Source organism: Ursus americanus, chromosome 5 (genome assembly GCF_024610735.1).
Source record: "Ursus americanus isolate L20-20 chromosome 5, mUrsAme1.1.p, whole genome shotgun sequence".
Lineage (NCBI taxonomy): Eukaryota > Metazoa > Chordata > Mammalia > Carnivora > Ursidae > Ursus > Ursus americanus.
The window spans coordinates 75,693,610-75,714,122 of NC_142131.1; the positions used below are offsets into that span (position 1 = coordinate 75,693,610).

General features: G+C 49.9%; 2 protein-coding genes across 3 annotated transcripts; one reads left to right on the top strand and one right to left on the bottom strand.

Moving 5' to 3' along the window:
- Positions 1-293: 293 nt before the first annotated feature.
- Positions 294-13,439, bottom strand: LOC123790461 (transmembrane emp24 domain-containing protein 9-like). 2 transcript variants are annotated; one of them, XM_045794912.2, is made up of 5 exons: positions 12,989-13,439; positions 2,096-2,196; positions 1,637-1,762; positions 924-1,070; positions 294-787 (listed from the first exon to the last, which is right to left on the bottom strand). In XM_045794912.2, the coding sequence occupies exons 2-5, from the start codon at positions 2,162-2,164 to the stop codon at positions 638-640; spliced, it is 492 nt and encodes a 163-aa protein (XP_045650868.1). In that variant the 5' UTR covers positions 2,165-2,196; positions 12,989-13,439; the 3' UTR covers positions 294-637. The 2 variants fall into 2 exon arrangements, with proteins under 2 accessions (XP_045650868.1, XP_045650867.1); XM_045794911.2 differs by lacking the exon at positions 12,989-13,439 and adding an exon at positions 2,576-2,831.
- A 174-nt stretch (positions 13,440-13,613) lies between these two features.
- On the top strand, positions 13,614-17,463 carry LOC123790463 (transmembrane emp24 domain-containing protein 9). The gene is made up of 5 exons (XM_045794913.2): positions 13,614-13,834; positions 14,006-14,106; positions 14,898-15,023; positions 15,389-15,535; positions 16,598-17,463. The coding sequence occupies exons 1-5, from the start codon at positions 13,651-13,653 to the stop codon at positions 16,745-16,747; spliced, it is 708 nt and encodes a 235-aa protein (XP_045650869.1). The 5' UTR covers positions 13,614-13,650; the 3' UTR covers positions 16,748-17,463.
- The last annotated feature ends 3,050 nt before the right edge of the window (positions 17,464-20,513 follow it).

The window sequence follows — 20,513 nt, forward strand, 5'->3', positions numbered from 1 at the left end:
AGGTGTCCATCTGATTTCCTGGAAGAACCCAGCAGTCCACGTAACTGGAGTAGAATAATAGCTCATGAACCTGACTGGAGCCCACAGACAGGCATAGGATCACCAGAAGTACTCAGGTTACCCATAAGGTGGGCCCAAACTGGACTTTTCTGGCAAGGCCTCCCCAGGTTGCTGAGGTTTTTGGAGAATAGGCTTTCTTCATCCCATCCATTTCGGGATCAGTCCCCACCAATGCACATTAATATCTGGTTAGAAACCAAACACCAGAATGAATTGCAAAGCGGGAGGCAATAAACGTTTAGGTCAGAAAGTCTGCAGTTTATATTCACTCTTAATTCTCCATCTTGGGGCAGTTCCTCCATCTGGTTTAGCCAGGGGGGTGGGGGCACCCTCACCTTCCTCCTCAGCAGCGTAGAGCCACAGAGAATCCTGCAGCTCCCCGACCAAACGTCTAGTGGGAAACCCATCCTCTCCCAAGGGCTGGCTGAGAAGCCAGTTCAAAGAGGCCCTCTGTCCTCCACCCCCCCCCCCCCCGCCCAGGGTTGGGGGATTGGGAGCCAGGAGATAGACCAGGCCAGGCCACTTTCCATCAGTTAACAGAAGGGGAATGAGTTGGGGCTAGGTCTCTGGGGCCCCCCTACACCAGCTTCTTGGCTTTAAAGAAACTCTTGAGGTGCTGCATCTGCCAGACACCTGTGGCCACCAGGATGAGGGTCTGCAGAATGGACCACCACAGCACCCGCTGGTTGGTGCTCTCGCTGGTCTGCCGGAAGCGCTCCTCCCGCCACTGTGGAAGGAGAGAAGGGAGAAGATGCCCGCCCGTTGAGAACTGAATTTCACCCCCAACAGGGGAAGAGCTGGAAGAGCCACTTCCCAGGAGGTCACACATCCCCTGTCCCAGCTGTGCCAACCCAGCCCCTCACCCTCTGGTACTCCTGCTCCTTCTGGATCAATTCCACCTGCTCCACAAGCTGCTGTAGACGCAGATGCAGCTGCGTCAGCTTGTCCTTGGCCGCAAATTCCGCATAATCGTTGGTGTGCTCACCCAACTGCATGTCCAAGTGAATGGCCTGGAACAGGGGAGAACTTGGGATGAGGGTCCGGGAGCTTAGCTCCATGAACCCGCCAGAAATCTAGCTTCTACATCCCCGTCTGGGCCTGCCACTAGCAATTCCGTTCCTCGCACACCGACTTGGTGACTGGCCCTGCCTGGGCGGGGGGAGGTCAAAACACCAGATCAGGACCCTGCTTGTGTGGAGTTCTATATTCAGAACACAATGGGACAACATGTGCAGAGAAATAGAGGTGTGACTCTCAGCCAGGCAGTTTACTAGAAGTTCTGTATGGGGAGGTGACAATGGAGAGCCCTGAAGCGCTCAGATGCAGAAGAGCTCTGAACTTCATGTTACGAAGCTTGGTCTTTATCCTAGGGATGGCTGGGAGCCAAGGGAGAGTTTTAAGTCAGAGTGACTCCCTCCCAAGGTCCCCTTTCATCCTCAGGAGGGGTTCTTGAGATGCTTAACTTCAGGTAAAGTCCCAGCCCTACTCAATAGGCACCAGCCACCGCACCCTTCTTACTCTAGAGGCTGAGAAATTGACCCCCGGGGACGGTGGGCCTCCCGCCTGCCACACTCACCAGCTTGCCATCATAGAAGAGGGCGAACCGGATGGACTCAAGGTGGAGGCAGATCTGGTGCTCTCCTGGAGACTGGGAGGTGAAGGTGAAGCTGCCCTGAGGGCCGTACTGCCGGGCCAGGAGGTTCTAGAGGAAGCAGCCTCCAGTGAGCACAGAGAAGTTAGCCGTGTAGCTGCTTCCAGGAGAATTCTGGGGGTATCCCAGGTGCAGACCCCCACAGGCCAGAGGGCTGGGTGTGCAGGACATGGCATCAGTTTGGCTGGAAAGTCTCAGATGCCAGCATTGTTAATACAGAATACAAAATTGCAAAGACCGCGGGCCTCTTTGAGCTAGCATGCCTGTGAGGAGACAGATCCTTCTGCGAGAAATGAAGGACCAGAGAGGGCTATGCATGGATGCTGTGGCGGGGGGGGGGGGGGGGGGGGGGGCGGGTGCGCAAGGGGTAAAGGCCCGCCTCACCTTGTTCTCGGGGTCCTTCACAAACACGAACAGATTGATCCACTGCGGGGAGGGCTGGTACTTTTCCATAGCAGGGTCGTATAGCTCCGTCTTGTAGTTACCTAATGGAGAGGCAAAGGGAGGTGCATTCCCGTCCATCCCCATGACCGAGTAATGGGCGGGGGGGGGGGGGGGGTCGGGAAGATCTCGAGTCTGAGGAGCCCGACCACCGCCCTCCGCCTCTCCTCCCCTCTCCAGCACCACCACTTCCCTGCCATCATTCGAGTCTAGATCAGACTTGCCTCCTCCGCGCCCCTGGCCCCCGCACAGGCAAGAGAGAGGATGCCTTGGCCAGACTGCTGTCCACCCTTCCTCCCCAGCCCACCCCCCGCAGGGGAGGGAAGGTGCGGGCCTGAGCTGCTGCCACGGCGCCCCATTCCCCACCCCTCTCTAGACTCTGGGTGCAGGGAGGGCAAGGCCGGGAGTGGCCGGCACGCGCACCTATGACCACGGTACCATCGGGGATCTCCTGGATGAAGCACTTCTCCTCCAGCTCGCGGACCTCGAGGTAGAACGCGCCCCCGTGGGCCATGAGCGCCAACAGCTGCCCCAGCAGCAGCGGCAGGGCCATACCAGTTGCTCGCGCTCTGCCCCATCCCCGCCCGGGGCCAGCCCCGGGCCCAGCTCCTCGAGCCCCGCAGGCCCCCGCCACCTTCCCAGGCGGGTCCACCGGTCTCCGCGCCGAGCCTGCGGAGACTGCGAACGCGAGCGCGGACTACAACTCCCGGGAGCCCCCGCGCGGCCCCGCCCCCGGCGCGTTCTCGCCAACCCACGCTGCGGAGGGGCCACTCGAGGCACCACCCAACCCGCGCCAGGTTCTAGAGCTCTTTCCGCCGCCCCGCATCTCTTACTCTGCACAGGAATTCAGGGAGGCGTAGGTGCTGTTAGCCCATCGCTGATTGGGGTAACAGCCTTAGAGAGGGGAGGGGACTTGCCCTCTGCAACTTGCAGGGCAGCCACCCCAGATGTGTGAGGAAAGGATGGGGATAATGGGAAGTTTATTACCTGGACTTGAACCTCGGAGAGCTTAGAATTGATTGGGGGAAGGAGGTGACATGGCGAGACGGAATGAGAAGCCCCGTGGGGTTTAGAGTCTGAAGCAGTTACTCAGGAAAGGGAGGGGGAAATGTCGCGGTTTTCATGAAAGGGGTAGATTTGACTCAAGCCTTGAAGGATGGTTAAAATCTCCCTGAGCAACGGAGAACAAGAGCAATTGAGGCAGGGAGACGTAGAGTTGCCTAGCAGCCAGTAGGCCAGTTAAGGGACTGGGGGGAGAAAAGTTATAGGAACATGGACAGAGGAGGTAATTGGGCTGAATGTGAGGGCACAGGAGGTGCCCAGCCCGTTTGAACAGGGGAGCCCTTCATCCAGTGTACTTTTCTCTGCACTAGGGATCAGGAAGAGGTTGCGGGTGATCCTGGAGGGAAAAGTAGATGGCAAGCAAGCCACTGGAAAAGGATAGGGGTACACAACTGAAAGGGATGGGAGGGTGGAGCCAACATGACAAAATGGGGACCCAGAAAAAGCAAATCTCGAGAATTCCAAAGTTCACAATGCCCTGGGTAGAACAGTGTAGACCCAAACATGTCAGTAGAAAGCTGTAGCCCAACCTAGGTAATGGGATGAAGTCTTCCGCCTCCTAGTGCCTGGTGATAAGAGATGCTCATCAATTTATTCAGCATTATGTGATGATGATGATGATCAATACAGTATTTTAAGATTAACAGTATGGGGGCGCCCGGCTCTGTCAGTTAAGCGTCTGCCTTTGGCTCAGGTCATCATCCCAGGGTCCTGGGATCAAGCCCCACATAGGCTCCCTGCACAGCGGGGAGCCTGCTTCTCCCTCTCCCTCTGCCTGTCACTTCCCCTGCTTGTGCTTTCTCTCCCTCTCTCTCTCTCTCTCTGTCAAATAAATAAATAAAATCTTTAAAAAATATATATTGACAATATGTTTTAGTTACCAGAAATGGTCCCCTCATTTTAGTGGTGTAGCTCGTTGGCAATCCTAGGGGAGTGTTTTTTATTTCTTCAACCGGGAATGATCATTAAACAAAAATGACAGATTAGAATGTTAGTAAAAGTCATACTTTAGAAAGTCAAATAAGACAAGAACTAAAAAGCATCTTTTGGATTTAGGAGGTAGTTGTTCACGGGGGGATTTAGCCAGAGCTGGGAGCGTAGGCAGAAAACCCAGGATTTAGGCTTGGGAGGCTGAGGTGCTGTCCGTGGTGCTGAATCGTAGCTACTCTCTAGACCAGTACCACCACCTGCAGTAAAGCATTGGCTCTGTTATGATTTTTTTGTTTTGTTTTGTTTTGTTTTGTTTTGTTTTTAAAGATTTTATTTATTTATTCGACAGAGAGACAGGCAGCGAGAGAGGGAACACAAGCAGGGGGAGTGGGAGAGGAAGAAGCATGCTCACAGCGGAGGAGCCTGATGTGGGGCTCGATCCCATAACGCCAGGATCACGCCCTGAGCCGAAGGCAGACGCTTAACCGCTGTGCCATCCAGGCGCCCCGGCTCTGTTATGTTTTTAATAAAATTTGCAATCCCTCAAAAGCCAATACTCTTTTTCCCCCCACAAGCCAATACTCCTATGAAATTAATCACGTGCTTGGATATCACATCAATATTAAATTTCTGTAAAAATTCCTAAACGCTTACTCAGTTTCTGTACTTACCTCATTGCAGACCTATAACAAACATAGACCAGTACCAGCCCCCACACCACACTGTGAATACCACTCTTGCATGGCCGTGGGCGTGGCCCACTGGCCAGACTACCCACAGGAATCTCCCAAAGGGTCAAAAGTGGAAAATGCTTGCAGCTACATGTATGTAAGGAGATAGTGCACCAGTGAGATGTCAAGGCCCAGAACCCAGACATTAGGAAGGGGGAACATGACTGTCCAAATAGCAAAAGTGTTTTGTTAAAAATAGAACAACTTGGGGGCACCTGGGTGGCTCAGTTGGTTAAGCATCTGACTTTGGCTGGGGTCCTGGTCTCAGGGTCCTGGGATAGGGCCTCATGGGGGTCGGCAGGGGGAGGGGGTTCTGCACTCAGCAGGGAGTCTGCTTCTCCCTCTCCCTGTGCCCCCCCTCAGGCACTCAGGCACGTGCGCTCGCTCATGTGCTCTCTCTCTCTCTCTCAGATAGATAGATGGATAGGGAAAGAAAGAGAGAGGAGGGAGGGAGGAAGGAAGGAAGGAAGGAGAAGGAAGGAAGGAAGGAAGGAAGGAAGGAAGGAAGGAAGGAAGGAAGGAAGGAAAGGAGGGAGGGAGGGAGAGAGGGAGGGAGGGAAGAAGGAAGGAAGAAACAACATATTTCTGACCGATGACAAGGCTAGGAACATAAAAGCAGTGAATCCACCCTTCTGGGATCTTCCCACTTGGCAAAAACTCATTCCACAATGGCTGCCAAAGTCACTGAACCTGAGTGCCATTTGTGAAATTCAAAGAAGACACTGGGGTGCTACATCTGCTTGCCTCATCTGTGGTTCCCCCAAGACCTCAGATTTGGACAGGCTTTTTTTTTAAGGGGAGATTTATTTGAAGAAATATTACAGCATATAAAACTGCATAAAGACTTAATTTCCACTCATATAGTGGTAGATTTGATAGAATTCATAATAAAAAACTTTTTTAAAAAATTCAGCATCAGGGACACCTGATGTAAAACAGGTTCCACCTGGTAGAAAAACAACTTCTATTCCTTGTGACCATCTCTACAAAGAGAATTCCTATGAGAGTTCTCTTCCTTGTGCTCTCTATTCCAGAACCTAGACTTGGGGGTGGTGGTGCTGAATTCAGGGATATCACAAACAACGTTCTGCTGAACCTGCTTCACCACCCTCCTTAGGCTTACAGTGGTCCCTCTAACAGGATCTTTACACTCCTGGTGAGTTTTCTCAGGAGCCTCACTGGGTCTCCAATCCATCCCTCCTGGGGCTTTGGGCAGTCTGTCCCACAGGTTTATGCCTGACTGAACCCTTACAGAGGACTTGTGTCCTCCTGCCCCCCAACACTTTGGGGGTTCCCATATGTGCGGCAAATCTGAAGAGTGGCCGGGCTATGCCTCAGTCCCTGAGAGTGAGGAAACCATTGACCCCAAGACTCAGAGCACTTCTGGTGGAAATGTGGCCAAACGCTACACACCTGCCCACCTAAGTTTCAGCTCTACTACGGCCAAAATGCCGTGACATTTTCCCGCAGTAAAATGCTTGCAGTCCCCTCAAAGTTCTCTGTCTTCTAAACATCTCTTCTGGACAGTTAAAGAAATGCACAGACTTGACTGAGGCACCAGGACACTTCCTGGGTTCAGCTGCCCCTCAAGGGCAGATCCTTTCTCCTCATGCTTGAGGTCACAAAGATGAACCGGGGCATGGGATGCTGATTTCTCAGAACATCTGTTGCCAACCCTTTCTGTCAAGCCCCCTAATCAGTAACTGCTCCTGCCCTGGAAGGAAGCCTTTCCATTGTTCCTGCATATGGGAGGCCTCATTCTTCAGGTTCAAAGTTCAAAGGTCATTCATTGCCCCTGATGAGAAAAAAACAACAGATAAAAGGGAGGGAAGGGACGTGATGGGGAGACCAAAGTGGAACAAAGAGGAGGAAGATGGCAAATGCAGACAGTGGCACACTTACTTCCCCTTCCCTTCCTCTGTCCCCACCTTCCTCCCCACTATCCCATAGCCACTCCCATGTCTCTGCTTTTCCTGTATTCAAATGTAGGTTTTATTCCAGTATGATGAGGCCAACAGATTAGGAGATGGTTGCCATTGGAAGATAGTTTATTGCCCATAGTTCTCAAGATGAGTGGGTATACCACACCATGCAAGGGCCACAGGGGACAGCACCAGGGTCAGTCAGGAGGTAGAGGGAGTGACAGGAAAGCATGGGTAAAAGCCTTTATTGTAGTTTCATGGGAAGGAATGGGGGGGTGTGGGGAGCAAGGTGAGCAGGCTTAGGATTGACTAGTTGGAATAATCTCGGCAGGCTCTGGCTTGTAGGGACTGTCCCAAATTGTCTGGTACCTGGCCCTGAGTAGATTTAGGGCACAAGGATGTTGGCTTGGCACAGGAGAGTTCAACAAGAATGGTGCCTGGGGTATGGACTTTGGATTGGTTGGTTTGCCTGTGAAAGTTCCACTCTCTTCACCACTTCGTAGACCACACAGAGGTGCCTTCTGAATTTACCAGATGATAAAACACTGACAAATGGCAAACTCAGCCAAACCAGAGAGATGTTCACTCTCCAGAAAGTTGCGGGGGGGGGGGGGTTATATAAATGTGTGATCTCATTTATTTATATTAAAAATCTATGGAAACTGTAATAATATCTGAAGGAAATTCACCAGAATGTTAATCATGGCTATCTCAATGTGATGAGACTAAGAGTGTCTTAAAATTTCATATTATTGCTTATTTCTGTTTTCTAAATTTTCTACAATAAATATGTATTACTTTGTCACTTTATTTTATTTTATTTTAAAGATTTTATTTATTTATTTGACAGAGAGAGACAGCCAGCGAGAGAGGGAACACAAGCAGGGGGAGTGGGAGAGGAAGAAGCAGGCTCCCAGCGGAGGAGCCTGATGTGGGGCTCAATCCCAGAACGCCAGGATCACGCCCTGAGCCAAAGGCAGATGCTTAACTGACTGAGCCACCCAGGCGTCCCTACTTTGTCATTTTAAATAAAATGAATGAGTTTTTGTTTTTTTTTTTAACAAAAGTGCACTTTCAGGAGACTCCTTTGCTATATCTAGGAATTGGCTAACCCTGAGAGGGACAGTACCTCCTAGTCATTGAAGCCCCAGATGCCAGAGCACCAAGAATACAGAAAATAGAAAATATAGTTAATACATGCCCCCAACCGGAGTTTGCGCCACTGGGTCTCCAAAGGACCATGGCATCATTATCTTCCCACCTCTACTAGGGCTTTACAAGCTAAGGAAGGGGAACAGGCCAGGAGGTGGGTCACTGCCCTACCTTCTCTTGGATTGGGGTGGAGCAGGTTGGGGCCCAGGTCGGGTAGCCCAAGTTAAGAGCAAGATAGGACATTGGGTTTCCACTCCTGCAGCTGCCAGAATATTGCTGTACCCCGTTTGGCAAATCCCCAGCTATGATTCAGGCTTTGAAGAGCAAATTCAAACAACTCAAGCTGGTTCCTGGTCTCCATCCCTCCCCATCCCTATCCTGAACCAGGATCCAGGATTCTGGACTGGCTCTGCCATTAGTTGATTGCGTGACCTTGGACATGTCCATTCCCTTCCCTGGTCCACAGGTCTTCCTCCCCCTAGTGCTGCTGCAGGTGACACTCAGTACTCTTGCTGCTGGTTCAGCCGCAGAGCTCTCTGCCCCTCAGAGGTCTGTGTCAATCACCCTTAGCCTCAGGACCCAACTATGTGAATGCTTGTCAGTTCAATGGGCCCAACCACCCCTGGAGGAGGAAGGGAATCCCAGAACTGCTCCCTGGGTCTGGAGAGAGGCAGTGCTGGTATTCACCTCCTGAGGTTCTGGTGTCCTTCTGGAGAAGCTTCTGCCCTAAGGACAGGTGAAAGGAATCAAAGTAAAGTAAGTTCAATTACCATCAACACTGACTGATGTTCTTTCCAATTTCCATTGCCCCAAACATGTATCAGGAATAAATTCAATACCTGTGCCCCAAATCTCTCTCTCTCTCTCTCACAGACGCACAACATATATATATATATACTCATATTCAAATTCTCCTCCTGCTGCTTCCTCTACATTCCCTCTATTATTTAATCCCTTATGACTTCTCTTTTCCTAGTACTGCTCAGATTCCCATCTCTGAGTGTTCTCAGAGCTGTGACTGTGGACTTAGGAAAACTGTTTGGGACATGAAGCCCACCTACTGCTTTGACTGCGTCCAATGCCTAGTAGGGGAGATTTCCAACAAGACAGGTAAGGGTCCATTATTCTACTAACTTAGGGTTTAGGTCTTCTTTTTCTAGTTCGTTAAGTTGTAAAGTGAAGTTGTTGATTTGAGATATTTCTGGCTTATGAGTGTACACATTTATAGCTCTAAATTTCCTTTTTTTTTTTTTTTAAAGATTTTATTTATTTATGTGACAGAGAGACAGCCAGCGAGAGAGGGAACACAGCAGGGGGAGTGGGAGAGGAAGAAGCAGGCTCATAGCAGAGGAGCCCGATGTGGGACTCGATCCCGGTACGCCGGGATCACGCCCTGAGCCGAAGGCAGACGCTTTAACGACTGCGCTACCCAGGCGCCCCTCTAAATTTCCTTTTTAGCACTGCTTTCTCTGTGTCCCATATGTTTTGGTGAGTTTGTGATTTTGTTATCATTCATCTCGAAGGATTTTTCTCAGAAATCCCTTGTGATTTCTTCTTGATTGATTGGTTGCTTAAGAGGGTGTTAATTAGGGGCGCACAGGTGGCTCAGTTGGTTAAGCATCTACCTTCCGCTCAGTTCATCATCCCAGGGTCCTAGGATCAAGCCCTGCTCCTTGGGCTCCCTGCTCAGTGAGGAGCCTGCTCCCTCTGTCCCTCCCCCCAGTTAATTCTCTCTCTCCCAAATAAATAAGTAAAATCTTAAAAAAAAAAAAAAGAGGATGTTGCTTAAAGAGAAAAAATAGAAATATGTAATTACAATATTGTTAAATTGTAAGCTCCAAAGGGCCACAGAGTGTGTCTATTTTTGGATCACCAACATATTTCTAACACTGAGCATAGGACTTAGAAAAAAAATATGTGCTTAACTCATAGTATTTAATAAATGAATAGCTCTAATCACCATTTTTTGGAAGTCTGTTTCTTTAAGTCTTATCTAATTTCCACAGATTTAAATTTTTCCAGTTATCCTTCTGTAATTTATTTCTAACCTCATCCCATTGTGGTCAGAGAAGTTAATTTGTATGATATCTATCTTTTAAAATCTATTGACTTAGGGGTGCCTGGGTGGCTCAGTCGGTTAAGCATCTGCCCTTGGCTCAGGTCACAATCCCAGGGTCCTGGGATTGAGCCCCACAGATGGCTCCCCACTCAGCGGGGAGTCTGCTTCTCCCTTTCCCTCTGCCCTGCTCATGCTCTATCTCTCTCTCTCTCAAATAAATAAAAAGGATCTTTTAAAAAATAAAATCTATGGACTTAATTTGTTTCAATATATTCCTAATATTTCATCTACCCTGGAAAGTGTCCCAAATGCACTTCAGAAGAATGTGTATTCTGTTGTTGTTGGGTAAAATGTGTTGTATGTCTGTTAAATCTAGTTGTCTTATTCACGTGCTCAAGGTTTCCATTTCATTACTTACCTTTTGTCTCGTTGTCCTTTCCCTTACTGAGAGTAGGGTATTGAAGTCTTCAACTCTTATCATAGAACTATCTATTTCTCCCTTCAATTCTGTCAATTTTTACTTCATGTATTTTGATGGTCTGTTATTAGGTATGTCAGTGTTTATAATTGTTATGCCTTTTTGCTGTATGGAAGCTTTTATTGATATATAATGTACTTTGTCTCTTGTAACCTTTTCTGATTTCAAGTCTACCTTGTCTGAGAGCAGTATAGTCTCCCTGCTCTCTTCTGGTTACTGTTTGTGTGGAATAGCCTTTTCCATTCACTTTCAAACCTGTCTGTGTCTCTGGATCCGAACAAGTCTCCTGTAAGTAGCATATAGTTGGGTCATGGTTTTTACCCATTTTGCCAATCTTTGTCTTTTGATTGGAGAGCTTAACCATTTAAAGTAATAACTGAGGGACACCTAGGTGGCTCAGTTGGTGGAGCGACTGACTCTTGATTTCAGCTCAGGTCATGATCGCAGAGTCCTGAGATAGAGCCCCACTTCGGGAGCCTGCTTAAGATCTCTCTCCTTCTCACTCTGCCCCTCCCCCCCACTCTCATGTGTGCTTTCTTTAAAAAATATTAATTAATTACTGATAAGGAGAGACTTAACCTCTGTCATTTTGCTCTTTGTTTTCGATTTCCTTATAGGATTTTTTTGTTGTTGTTGTTCCTCTGTTCCTGCATTTACTATCTTCTTTTGCATTTAGTTAATTTTTAAGTTGTGAAACATTTAAATTCCTTTCCCATTTCCTTTTGTGTATATTTTACAGCTATTTTCTTTGTGGTTACCATGTGAATGATATTTAACATCCTAAAGTTAAAACATTCTAATTTGAATTTATACCAGTTTACCTTCAATAACAGAAAAAACCTCTGCTCCTTTAACATCTCTGTTCTCACCCATTTCTGTGGTTGATATCAAACAAATTATGTCTGTACACATTGTATGTTATAGCTACTTTTTTGCTATAATTGTTGATATAAGCAATAAACTGATTAAGTCTCCAGATAATTAACTGAGTGAAAAAAGCCAATCTCAAAAGGTTACATACTGTGTGATTCCATTTATATAACACTCCTGAAATGAGAAAATTACAGAAATGGAGAACACAGATTACTTGTTGCCTGAGGTTAAGGTGAGGGTGAAGTAACAGGGAAGTGGGTGTGGCTTGAATACACAACATGAGGGATCCCTGTGGTGATGGAAATGTTCTGTGTCTTCACTGTATCAATGTCAATATCCTGATTGTGATACTGCGTTATACTTGGACAAGATGTTACCATGGGGGAAACTGGGTAATGGGTAGACTGGATCTCTCTGGATTGTTTCTTACAACTGCATGTGAATATATAATTATCTCAACATAAAAAGTTTAATTTTAAAAGTAATAGAAACTTTTATTATAAAATGTTATCATTTATCAATTCTGTAATCATTTGTTAATTCCGAATGGTGGTGACATCAGCACTAATAGCATGTAGTTATAATAGCCCTAAGAAACACACAAGCAGTAATTCACGGAAGAAAACGAATGACCAACAAAAAAAATGCTCAGTACCCAAGGAAATAAAAATTAAGAGTATAGGGGCGCCTAGGTGGCTCAGTCGGTTAAGAGGCTGCCTTCGGCTCATGTCATGATCCCAGGATCCTGGGATCCAGCCAAGCCCAGGGTTTGGGCTCCCGGATCAGCAGGGAACCTGCTTCTCCCTCTCCCTCTGCCTGCTGCTCCCCCTACTTGTGCTCTCTTTCTCTATCAAATAAATAAATAAAATCTTTTTTTTTAATTAAGAGGATAATGAAACACAACTTTTCATTCACTTATTTTGCAAGATTAAAAAGGTTGAGAAGATTTGACCAGGGTGTGGGGAAGTGAGTACCAGAACGCACTGCTGGTGAGAATGTAAATTGGTACGAAGTTTGAAAGGGCAATTTTATCAAAAAAACTATGCCCTACAGTAATGCTTTTTTAGAAAACGAACACAAATTTTTATTGCAGCAAAATATGTAAGAGCAAATGATTAGGGGATAGAAATGTTAACCACTTTCATCACAGGAATGGTAAAAAAAAAATAAGGTATGAACGAAGATTATGTTATATTGTTACAGCTCTGTTCTCACCCGTTTCTGTGGTTGATATCAAACAAATTATGTCTGTACACATTGTATGTTATAGCTACTTTTTTGCTATAATTGTTGATATAAGCAATAAACTGATTAAGTCAGACTTAAGAAAGAAAATGAGTTAAAGACTTCCAATGAAGGGGAAATGTCAGCACATCCTCATTAAACTTCCCTCCTCAAGACCAAATGAAACAACAAAGAGAACCCAAATTAGAGAGAAAACCTCCAACTTCTATGAAACCTTGAGGCGGCCCAATCAGAAACTGCTAACTCCAAATAGCTGCCAAAATACACCGGAATTTGTAAAATCCAGGAAGGACTCACCCAGACCTCTGTTGATCTCACATTCAGCGCAGAACCCTCCAAAACGGGGCAACTCTGCCCCCAAGGCCCCCACCAATACTCACTCACCTGAGGACCACTGGGGCACCGAACCGCGTTCCAGAGGAAAGCCACCACGGCCGAGCTCTGCTGCAAAGCCCGCGTGGATGATGTTTGGTGCTGACGCGAGGACGGGGGGGTGGGGGGGGTGGGGGGGCTACCCGGGATCCTACAGACCAGATCAGACCAAGTCTAGGAGTGGATGAATTTGGAAGTGGCAAAGAAGTGGTAAAAGGAGTCTCCTAGGCTTTTTTTTTTTTTTTTCGAAAATAAGTTGGTGCATTGTTGATGTCCCTCTTTCAAAGATCACTTTTTAAAAACAGAAGCAAGCTCAGAGTGTGGGACTCCGAGATGTCAAGTCAGGGATCCTCGGTTTCAGTCCTGTATCTGCTCATAATTCATTCTGCGACCACAAACCGCATTACTTGCAGCATCTGTAAAAAGTTGATAAACACTAGTAGTCGCCGGACCGCCACCACGATCAACGGAAAGAAGGTTTCAATTCTGACCGCGCAATAAGGTTGCAGGCAGAAGCGGCTCTCCAATCAGCTACTGCCTAGCCGTGGCCGCAGGGCATCTCGGGACTTGTAGTCCAGCCGGTCGAACTCGCTGTCCCGGCAGGCCCCGCGGCGGCGGCGGCGGCAGGGCTACGTGGCGCCGCCGGCTGCGGTTGCGCCGGCAGGTGGGGCAAGATGGCTGCGGAGCAGGACGTGAGGGTCGTCGGGCCTGGGCCCGGCGCGGGACTGTGCAGGGTGATTCGGGCCCTCGTGCTGCTTCTGTGTTTTGCGGCCCGCGGAGGGGCGCTTTACTTCCACATCGGGGAGACCGAAAAGAAGTGCTTTATTGAGGAGATTCCGGACGAGACCATGGTTATAGGTACGGGTGGAAGGGGAGAGTTTGGAACAAGACCTTCGTCTTGGGGCGCGGGGGTGCGGGAGAGTCCGCTCTTCCAGAGCGGGGAGCAGCCGGTCTCGCCGCTTCCTGGCGGGGGCCGACCCAACCCCACCTCGCGCTCCTCTGACCTGGGTTCGCTCCACTTCCCTCCAGGAAACTACCGGACGCAGCTGTATGACAAGCAGCGGGAGGAGTACCAGCCGGCCACCCCCGGGCTTGGCATGTTCGTGGAGGTGAAGGACCCAGAGGACAAGGTGAGCCGGCCCCTGAGCCCCGCCGAGCCCTTCGCTCTGCACTCCAGCGCCAGCGCCAAACCAGGCAGGTGCCGGTACTTCCCCTCCTACTCGCGGCAGCCGCTCGACTGCTGAACATAGTTGGGTGTTTGTTGCTGAGAAGATCCCGGATTTTCGCTCTAGGCCAAACTTGGGCTGCTGCAGTGCTAGCGGCTGCTCTCTGCTTAAGCCTTCCTTTCCCGACTGCTGCAGGACTCGGCCAAGCCCCTTCCCTGCCCGAGCCGTTTTCCTGGCCTGTGAGATGGAAACTCACCTGTGTTGTAGGCGTGATTGGTGGGTTAACTGTGGTGCTGGCCATCAAAGAATTTTGTTAACTCTAATGCCGTGACATCTAGACTTCAGGAGTTCACAGAACGGGGTGCTTTCCAAAACGAATGAGCAGCTTTTAATTTCGACAAATAAGGATATTAAAGCAAAAGAATAAAAAGAATCTTTAGTTGTCGCCATTCGTTAAAAAAAAAAAAAAAAAGTAAAGAAAAAGAAAACCCACACCAAAAGAGAGCGGAAATGGCAGGAGCTCTGAATAAAGAGCCCTTCCCAAGAGCAGTCACATGTCTGCTCCATCTCAGATGCTTCATCCGCGCCCCAGAAAGTTCTCAGACAAGCTTTTGGCAAGCTGGACCTTTTAGTGTGCTGAGGTGCCTGGGGCTCTGTTTGCCAGCTTTGAGGCACTGAGAGCCTGAAGCCCGGTTTCCTTCCAGCCCCATCCCCCATCCCCACCCCCAACAGTCACTGAAGGCTTTTCTCTGCAGGTCATCCTGGCCCGGCAGTATGGCTCTGAAGGCAGGTTCACTTTCACCTCCCATACCCCCGGCGAACACCAGATCTGTCTTCACTCCAATTCCACCAAGTTCTCCCTTTTTGCTGGAGGCATGCTGGTGAGTGGAGCTACGTGGGATTTGTAGCTTTCAAGCTCTAGACCCTGGTTAGGACTGGAGACCACTTGGTGGTGCTTTGGGTGTGAGATGAGTATGTCAGATTCTGTGTTTCCTAATAATTCTGGGTTTCCAGTGAACATCCAGGCACAATTGCTGAGCTCCTTGTGTATGCCTTGGTCCAAGGGTCAGCCAACCTGATGCTTGCCTGTTTTCCCAGAGCCCCCTAGGGCAAGACACTGAGGAGGCCTCAGTCAGCGTTGGCTAAATGCACCAATGAAGGAGGGTGGGGGACCAGCTGTCAGCCCCTGGCAGGAAGATGGAGCAGGGCTGCCTCATTGCTTCTTACCTTCCTTCTCTGTCCCCAGAGGGTTCACCTGGACATCCAGGTGGGGGAGCATGCCAACGACTATGCAGAAATTGCTGCCAAAGACAAGCTGAGTGAGTTGCAGCTCCGAGTGCGACAGCTGGTAGAGCAGGTGGAGCAGATCCAGAAGGAGCAGAACTATCAGCGGGTATGTCGGGCCAGAGCTTCTGGGTGGGCTTCTCCCCAGCAGTCTTCCCCGGCCTAGCCAGAAGCTGCGTGCAGGTCGGATTCATTATGAAACCCAAGGGACTGACGTGTCTGTGCTGCTCTGCAAGTCTAAAAGGCGGGGTGGGTACCGCTAATTCCCGTTTGTAACCAAGGAGACAGGCTCTTAAGAGGCTGTCATTGCTCTAAATCATAGTGACAGTGACGCGTGCACAGTGACAAGAGTGGAAATTGACCCTAATACCTTGGGTGTTCTTTCCGTGGCTCCAGGGCTTCCAGGACCAGTTATTTCAAACTCAGTTGTGCTGGGGAGCCAGGATGGTACCGTGAATGAGTGTGTGGCCATAAGGACTGTTGCATGTCTAACTAAGCCTCAGGGACCTCAAGTTAACTGTCAGCCTCACAGATATGCGAGGCCTGGGTTTTAAGAGAAGCTATGTGAATTTTTCCCGGGTTTTAATTTTTTTCTTAATATATGTATATATTTTTTTAATGAGAGAGAGAGAAAAAACAATCGGGGAGGGGCAGAGGGAGAAGGAGAAGCAGGCTTCCCACCCAGCAGGGAGCCCAACGCGGGCCCGAGCCCAAGAACCCTGAGATCGTGACCTGAGCCAAAGGCAGATGCTTAACCGTCTGGGCCACCAGTTTGCAGCTTGTGCCCACAGTCCTCAGGGAGCAGCTGGGGAGACCTGGGCAGAAAGATGAGAGCAAGTCCACTCCTAAGTGCTAGAGGACAGCTCTGTCTGATGGGGTGAAACTGCAGCTACTTAACTCACTCCAGGCTCCAGGATAGGACCAGGGGAGGGCTGTCCCTGACAGAGGAGCAGACAGACTTAAATGATGGGTTCCCTGAGGGTCTCTGGCTGGGGAGGATGAACGCGGTCCCCAGGTGGGTGTCTCTTAGGCTCTTTGCAGGTACTTGACTGGAACCCGAGCAGAGCTGGTTGGCCCTGGCTCTCCCTCTGGGAAGGGAATCCAGCAGTTAAAGTGGCGCCCGGTGGTGCCCAGCAAACTTCAGCTCCTCTTCCCTTCTCTCCTCCCACAGTGGCGGGAGGAACGCTTCCGGCAGACCAGCGAGAGCACCAACCAGCGGGTGCTGTGGTGGTCCATTCTGCAGACCCTCATCCTCGTAGCCATCGGCGTCTGGCAGATGCGACACCTCAAAAGCTTCTTTGAAGCGAAGAAGCTGGTGTAGCCATCCCAGGCCTCACAGGCCATCCTTCCTCCCAGGCTGGGGGAGAAAGGGCCTCCTGGAACTGATTTCTCTCTGGCAGGAGGACTGGTTCCGAGCCGTGGCTATCTGGAGGGGAGAGGGGCTACAGGCACCCCAGGCACAAGCTTAGGGCAGCGGCTTGGCTGGCTGATACTGAGCAGGTGGTGGGGTGATGCCTGCCCCCTCCCCTGGGCTCTGAGCCCTTTGCAGTAATCACCCAGGGGCTGGTGAAGCCCCTGGGAGCCCCACTGGCACCTCAGAATCACAGTGTTACTGATCAGGGACGTGAGGCTGTTGTCTGGGGTGGCTGGGGGGAGGGGAGCGGGTGGGCAAGCCAGTCTTTTTTTCTGTCTTCCTTTGCTAACGTGGGGTTTTGAGCAGGTGGGGGTGTGGCTGTGATTCCCTGCCACCCTGGGAACCTCACTGTACCCTCCTTGGGCCCAGACTGCTGATCCAGGATGTGTGTGTCAACGGAGGGGGGGTGGGTGGAGGGGATTGCAGTGTGGGAAAGTAGCCCTGAGGTTGACCTCAGCTTCTCATATTGGTTGTCCTTTTGCGGGGGCTTGAGGAACTGGGGTCCGGCCAAGCAGAGGCCTTGGTGCTGGTTGGGGATGGGGCCTGCAGAGTCTTAGTTACTGATTTCATTTTCAATAAGTCTAGGTTTGTTACATTGGTTTCCCAATAAAAAAAAAAATCGACTTCTCGTCCCGTGTAAAGTTACTGTAGTATCAGTACACAGAAGTGCTGGGGGGATGTCAGTTCTGCCACTGTGCAAAGCCCCTCACATTCCAAGATGAAAATCCACCTGTGAACTTTAGTCCTTCTATCCTCTCTCCACCTTCCCTCGGCAGGGGGTCGTGGGTTTGCCCAAGACCATAAAACAAGTGACTTGTGGGCTTGGTGCTCAAATTTACACCCTTTTCCTATGTGTCCGCTCCCTTGTGACACAAGGGCCCTCCCTGCGTTTCTAGAGCAGGTGGACGGCATTGTCATGGTGCTGCAAGGAAGGGCCTTATTCTGGAAGGTAATGTACACAGAACAGAAGAGCGCAGCAGGTTTGAGAAGGACAAACCCCTGGGCTGGTGGCGATGAGGATGTCGGTGGTCTTAACCAATAGCACGGGATTTCAGCAAGGACCTTGAGGGACAGGAAGGATTCTGATAAGGCAGAGCTGGGGGGTCGGAAGAATTGGCAAATGGAGGTCAATGGGCATGGTTTCCACTGGAGTTCAGGAAGGGGGTTTGAGGAAGCTGTTAAGGTTAGTTCGAGTTAGAAGAAGACATTTGTACGTTACCCAGTGTTCAACACGGTTTTGAGTAGAAAAACCCCATGGAGATAAAAATTTTTTTTAAAGATTTTATTTATTTGAGAGGGAGCACAAGCAGGGGGAGCAGCAGAAGGAGAAGCAGGCTCCCCGCTGAGCAGGGAGCCAGATGCAGGGCTCTATCCCAGGACCCTGGGATCAAGACCTGAGCGGAAGGCAGACTGAGCCACCCAGGTGCACCCCGTGGAGATAAATTTGAGGAAAATTAATCCAGCAGTGTGTGAGAAAGGGTGGGGAGACGAGTTTTTGGACTACTCCAACTGCCACGAGGATGTGGTCTGACCTCGTATTGCCACCTAGACCTCTTCCACATTAAAAACAAAATGATTTTTTAGAACAGCTTTGGAATTACAGAAAAATTGTGATAAGTCCCCCCCCCCACTGTCATGTGTTAGTATGGTACATTTGTTAATGAAACAGTATCGATGCATTATTTTTCACTCAAGTCCATACCATATGCAGATTTTTCCATTGCCTCGCCCTTTTTTTGGTTCCAGGATCCCATCCAGGACACGACATTACATTTAGCCCCTTCTTGGCTGTGACAGTTCCTCAGACTTTCCTTGCTTTTTATTACCTTTAGTTTTTAGGAGTACAGTTCAGGGGTTTTTTTGTTTTTGTTTTTTTTGTAGAATTTGCCTCAACTGGGATTTGTCTGCTGTTTTTCTCATGATTAGACTGGAGTTCTGAGTTTTTGAGAAAAACTCCAAAAATGTGCCGTTCTCATCCCGTTGTATCTAGGGTGCTGATTATCAACATGGCTGTGGCTGTCAACTGTTTAAAATTAATTAGGATTTTTATGTGAAATCAGATTTCTTGAGACAAATCAGATCTGAAGCTAGTGGGGCTTCATTCTTTTTTTTTTTTTTTTAAGGTTTTATTTGACAGAGACAAGCGAGAGAGGGAACACAAGCAGGTGGAGTGGGAGAGGGAGAGGCAGGCTTCCCTCCAAGCAGGGAGCCCGATGCGGGGCTTGATGCAGGGCTTGATCCCAGGACCCCAGGATCATGACCTGAGCCGAAGGCAGATGCTTAACGACTGAGCCACCCAGGCGCCCCAGTGGGGCTTCATTCTGATGTAACATTTAGCTGGACTGAATGGCACCTGTCCGCTTGAGGTGGGCTTGTGCTTTCAGATCACAGTCCCACCTCCCTGCTTCCATCACTGGCCTGACCCCCCCCCCACTGGTCTCTGCAGGGGGTCAGCCTCGCCTTTGTCATCAGCCAAACCTAAGCTGCATTTGCTAAGGTTCTGTTCGAGAGTGCAGTGCAATGGCAGAGTTTAGCACAAGGTCCCCGGTGGGCATATGCTGGGTTTAAAGTAGAAAGGGGAGGGGCGCCTGGGTGGCACAGCGGTTGGGCGTGTGCCTTTGGCTCAGGGCGTGATCCCGGTGGGATCGAGCCCCACATCAGGCTCTTCTGCTGTGAGCCTGCTTCTTCCTCTCCCACTCCCCCTGCTTGTGTTCCCTCTCTCGCTGGCTGTCTCTCTGTCGAATAAATAAATAAAATCTTTAAAAAAAATAAAAAAATAAAGTAGAAAGGGGGCTGCTGGGGATGATTAAATTCCTCACCTACAGTAAAGTCCTTTTGGAAGCACCAACTGTGCAAGCAAAGTATCTTGGTTTATACCCCGAATCGCCTCTCTCTGCCCCAGTTTTTCAAGTGGGCGTAAGTACACTATTCCTAAGGACTGAATGAGAGAACGGGAGTAAGGAATTTAGAACCATGCCTGGCGCCTAGTATGAACTCAGTAGATGTTAGCTGTTTATTAGGGGACTTCACATTTGCCTGAAGAGCGGGGGAGATCAAGCCCCACGACTCTGTTGCTGTCTTTTCCCAGGTGGGAGGCTGGCCCAGCCAGGTGAGTTCCCACTATGCCAAGGCAGATACAAGAACTCCATCTTACTCCCCCTTCAGTGTTCACCTCAACTCCACCGAAGTGCCCCTCTCCTGCATAGCAGACGTCACTGACATCGCGTTGACTGTGCCCAGCACCCTACCCAGTATGTTTGTTCGCCTTTAACCCAAGCAACCACGTCGATCAGGGACTATTAACACAGCAAGTAGGAAACAGATGCAAGGAGACGGTGCCTTGTGCCTTGGTGCCTGGCTCCTCACTAGGACTTGGGGTCTCTGCTGAGCCCGAGGCTGAGCCCGGAGCCTGGCCTGGTCCCCTCCCCACTCGTTGCGGAGGAAGCCCGCACCCACCACCCGGGGCCGGGAAGACGAGGACGGATCATCATCCCAGAGCGCCGGTTTGGAAGTCTGGAGTCTAACTGAGTCCAGCACTGGCCCAGTGACTTGAGCCCCCTCCGGGCCCTCGGGTTCTCGGCAGAACCTGCGGGTCGCCGGCAGGGCAGCTAGCGGTCCCGCCGTTGCGAGCGCTCGAGCGCTCCTCGCACGCGGAACCTTTCACGCGGCGGCT

Bases quoted from the DNA above. Each gene is read 5' to 3' on its own strand.
- LOC123790461 (XM_045794911.2), bottom strand. From the start codon at position 2,705: ATGGCCCTGCCGCTGCTGCTGGGGCAGCTGTTGGCGCTCATGGCCCAC. The intron at 2,197-2,575 runs GTGCGCGTGCCG...CCTCTCCATTAG, and splicing joins CGATGGTACCGTGGTCATAG to GTAACTACAAGACGGAGCTA. The intron at 1,071-1,636 runs GTGAGTGTGGCA...CCCCTGTTCCAG, and splicing joins TCTTCTATGATGGCAAGCTG to GCCATTCACTTGGACATGCA.
- LOC123790463 (XM_045794913.2), top strand. From the start codon at position 13,651: ATGGCTGCGGAGCAGGACGTGAGGGTCGTCGGGCCTGGGCCCGGCGCG. The intron at 14,107-14,897 runs GTGAGCCGGCCC...TTTTCTCTGCAG, and splicing joins TGAAGGACCCAGAGGACAAG to GTCATCCTGGCCCGGCAGTA. The intron at 15,024-15,388 runs GTGAGTGGAGCT...CTCTGTCCCCAG, and splicing joins TTTTTGCTGGAGGCATGCTG to AGGGTTCACCTGGACATCCA.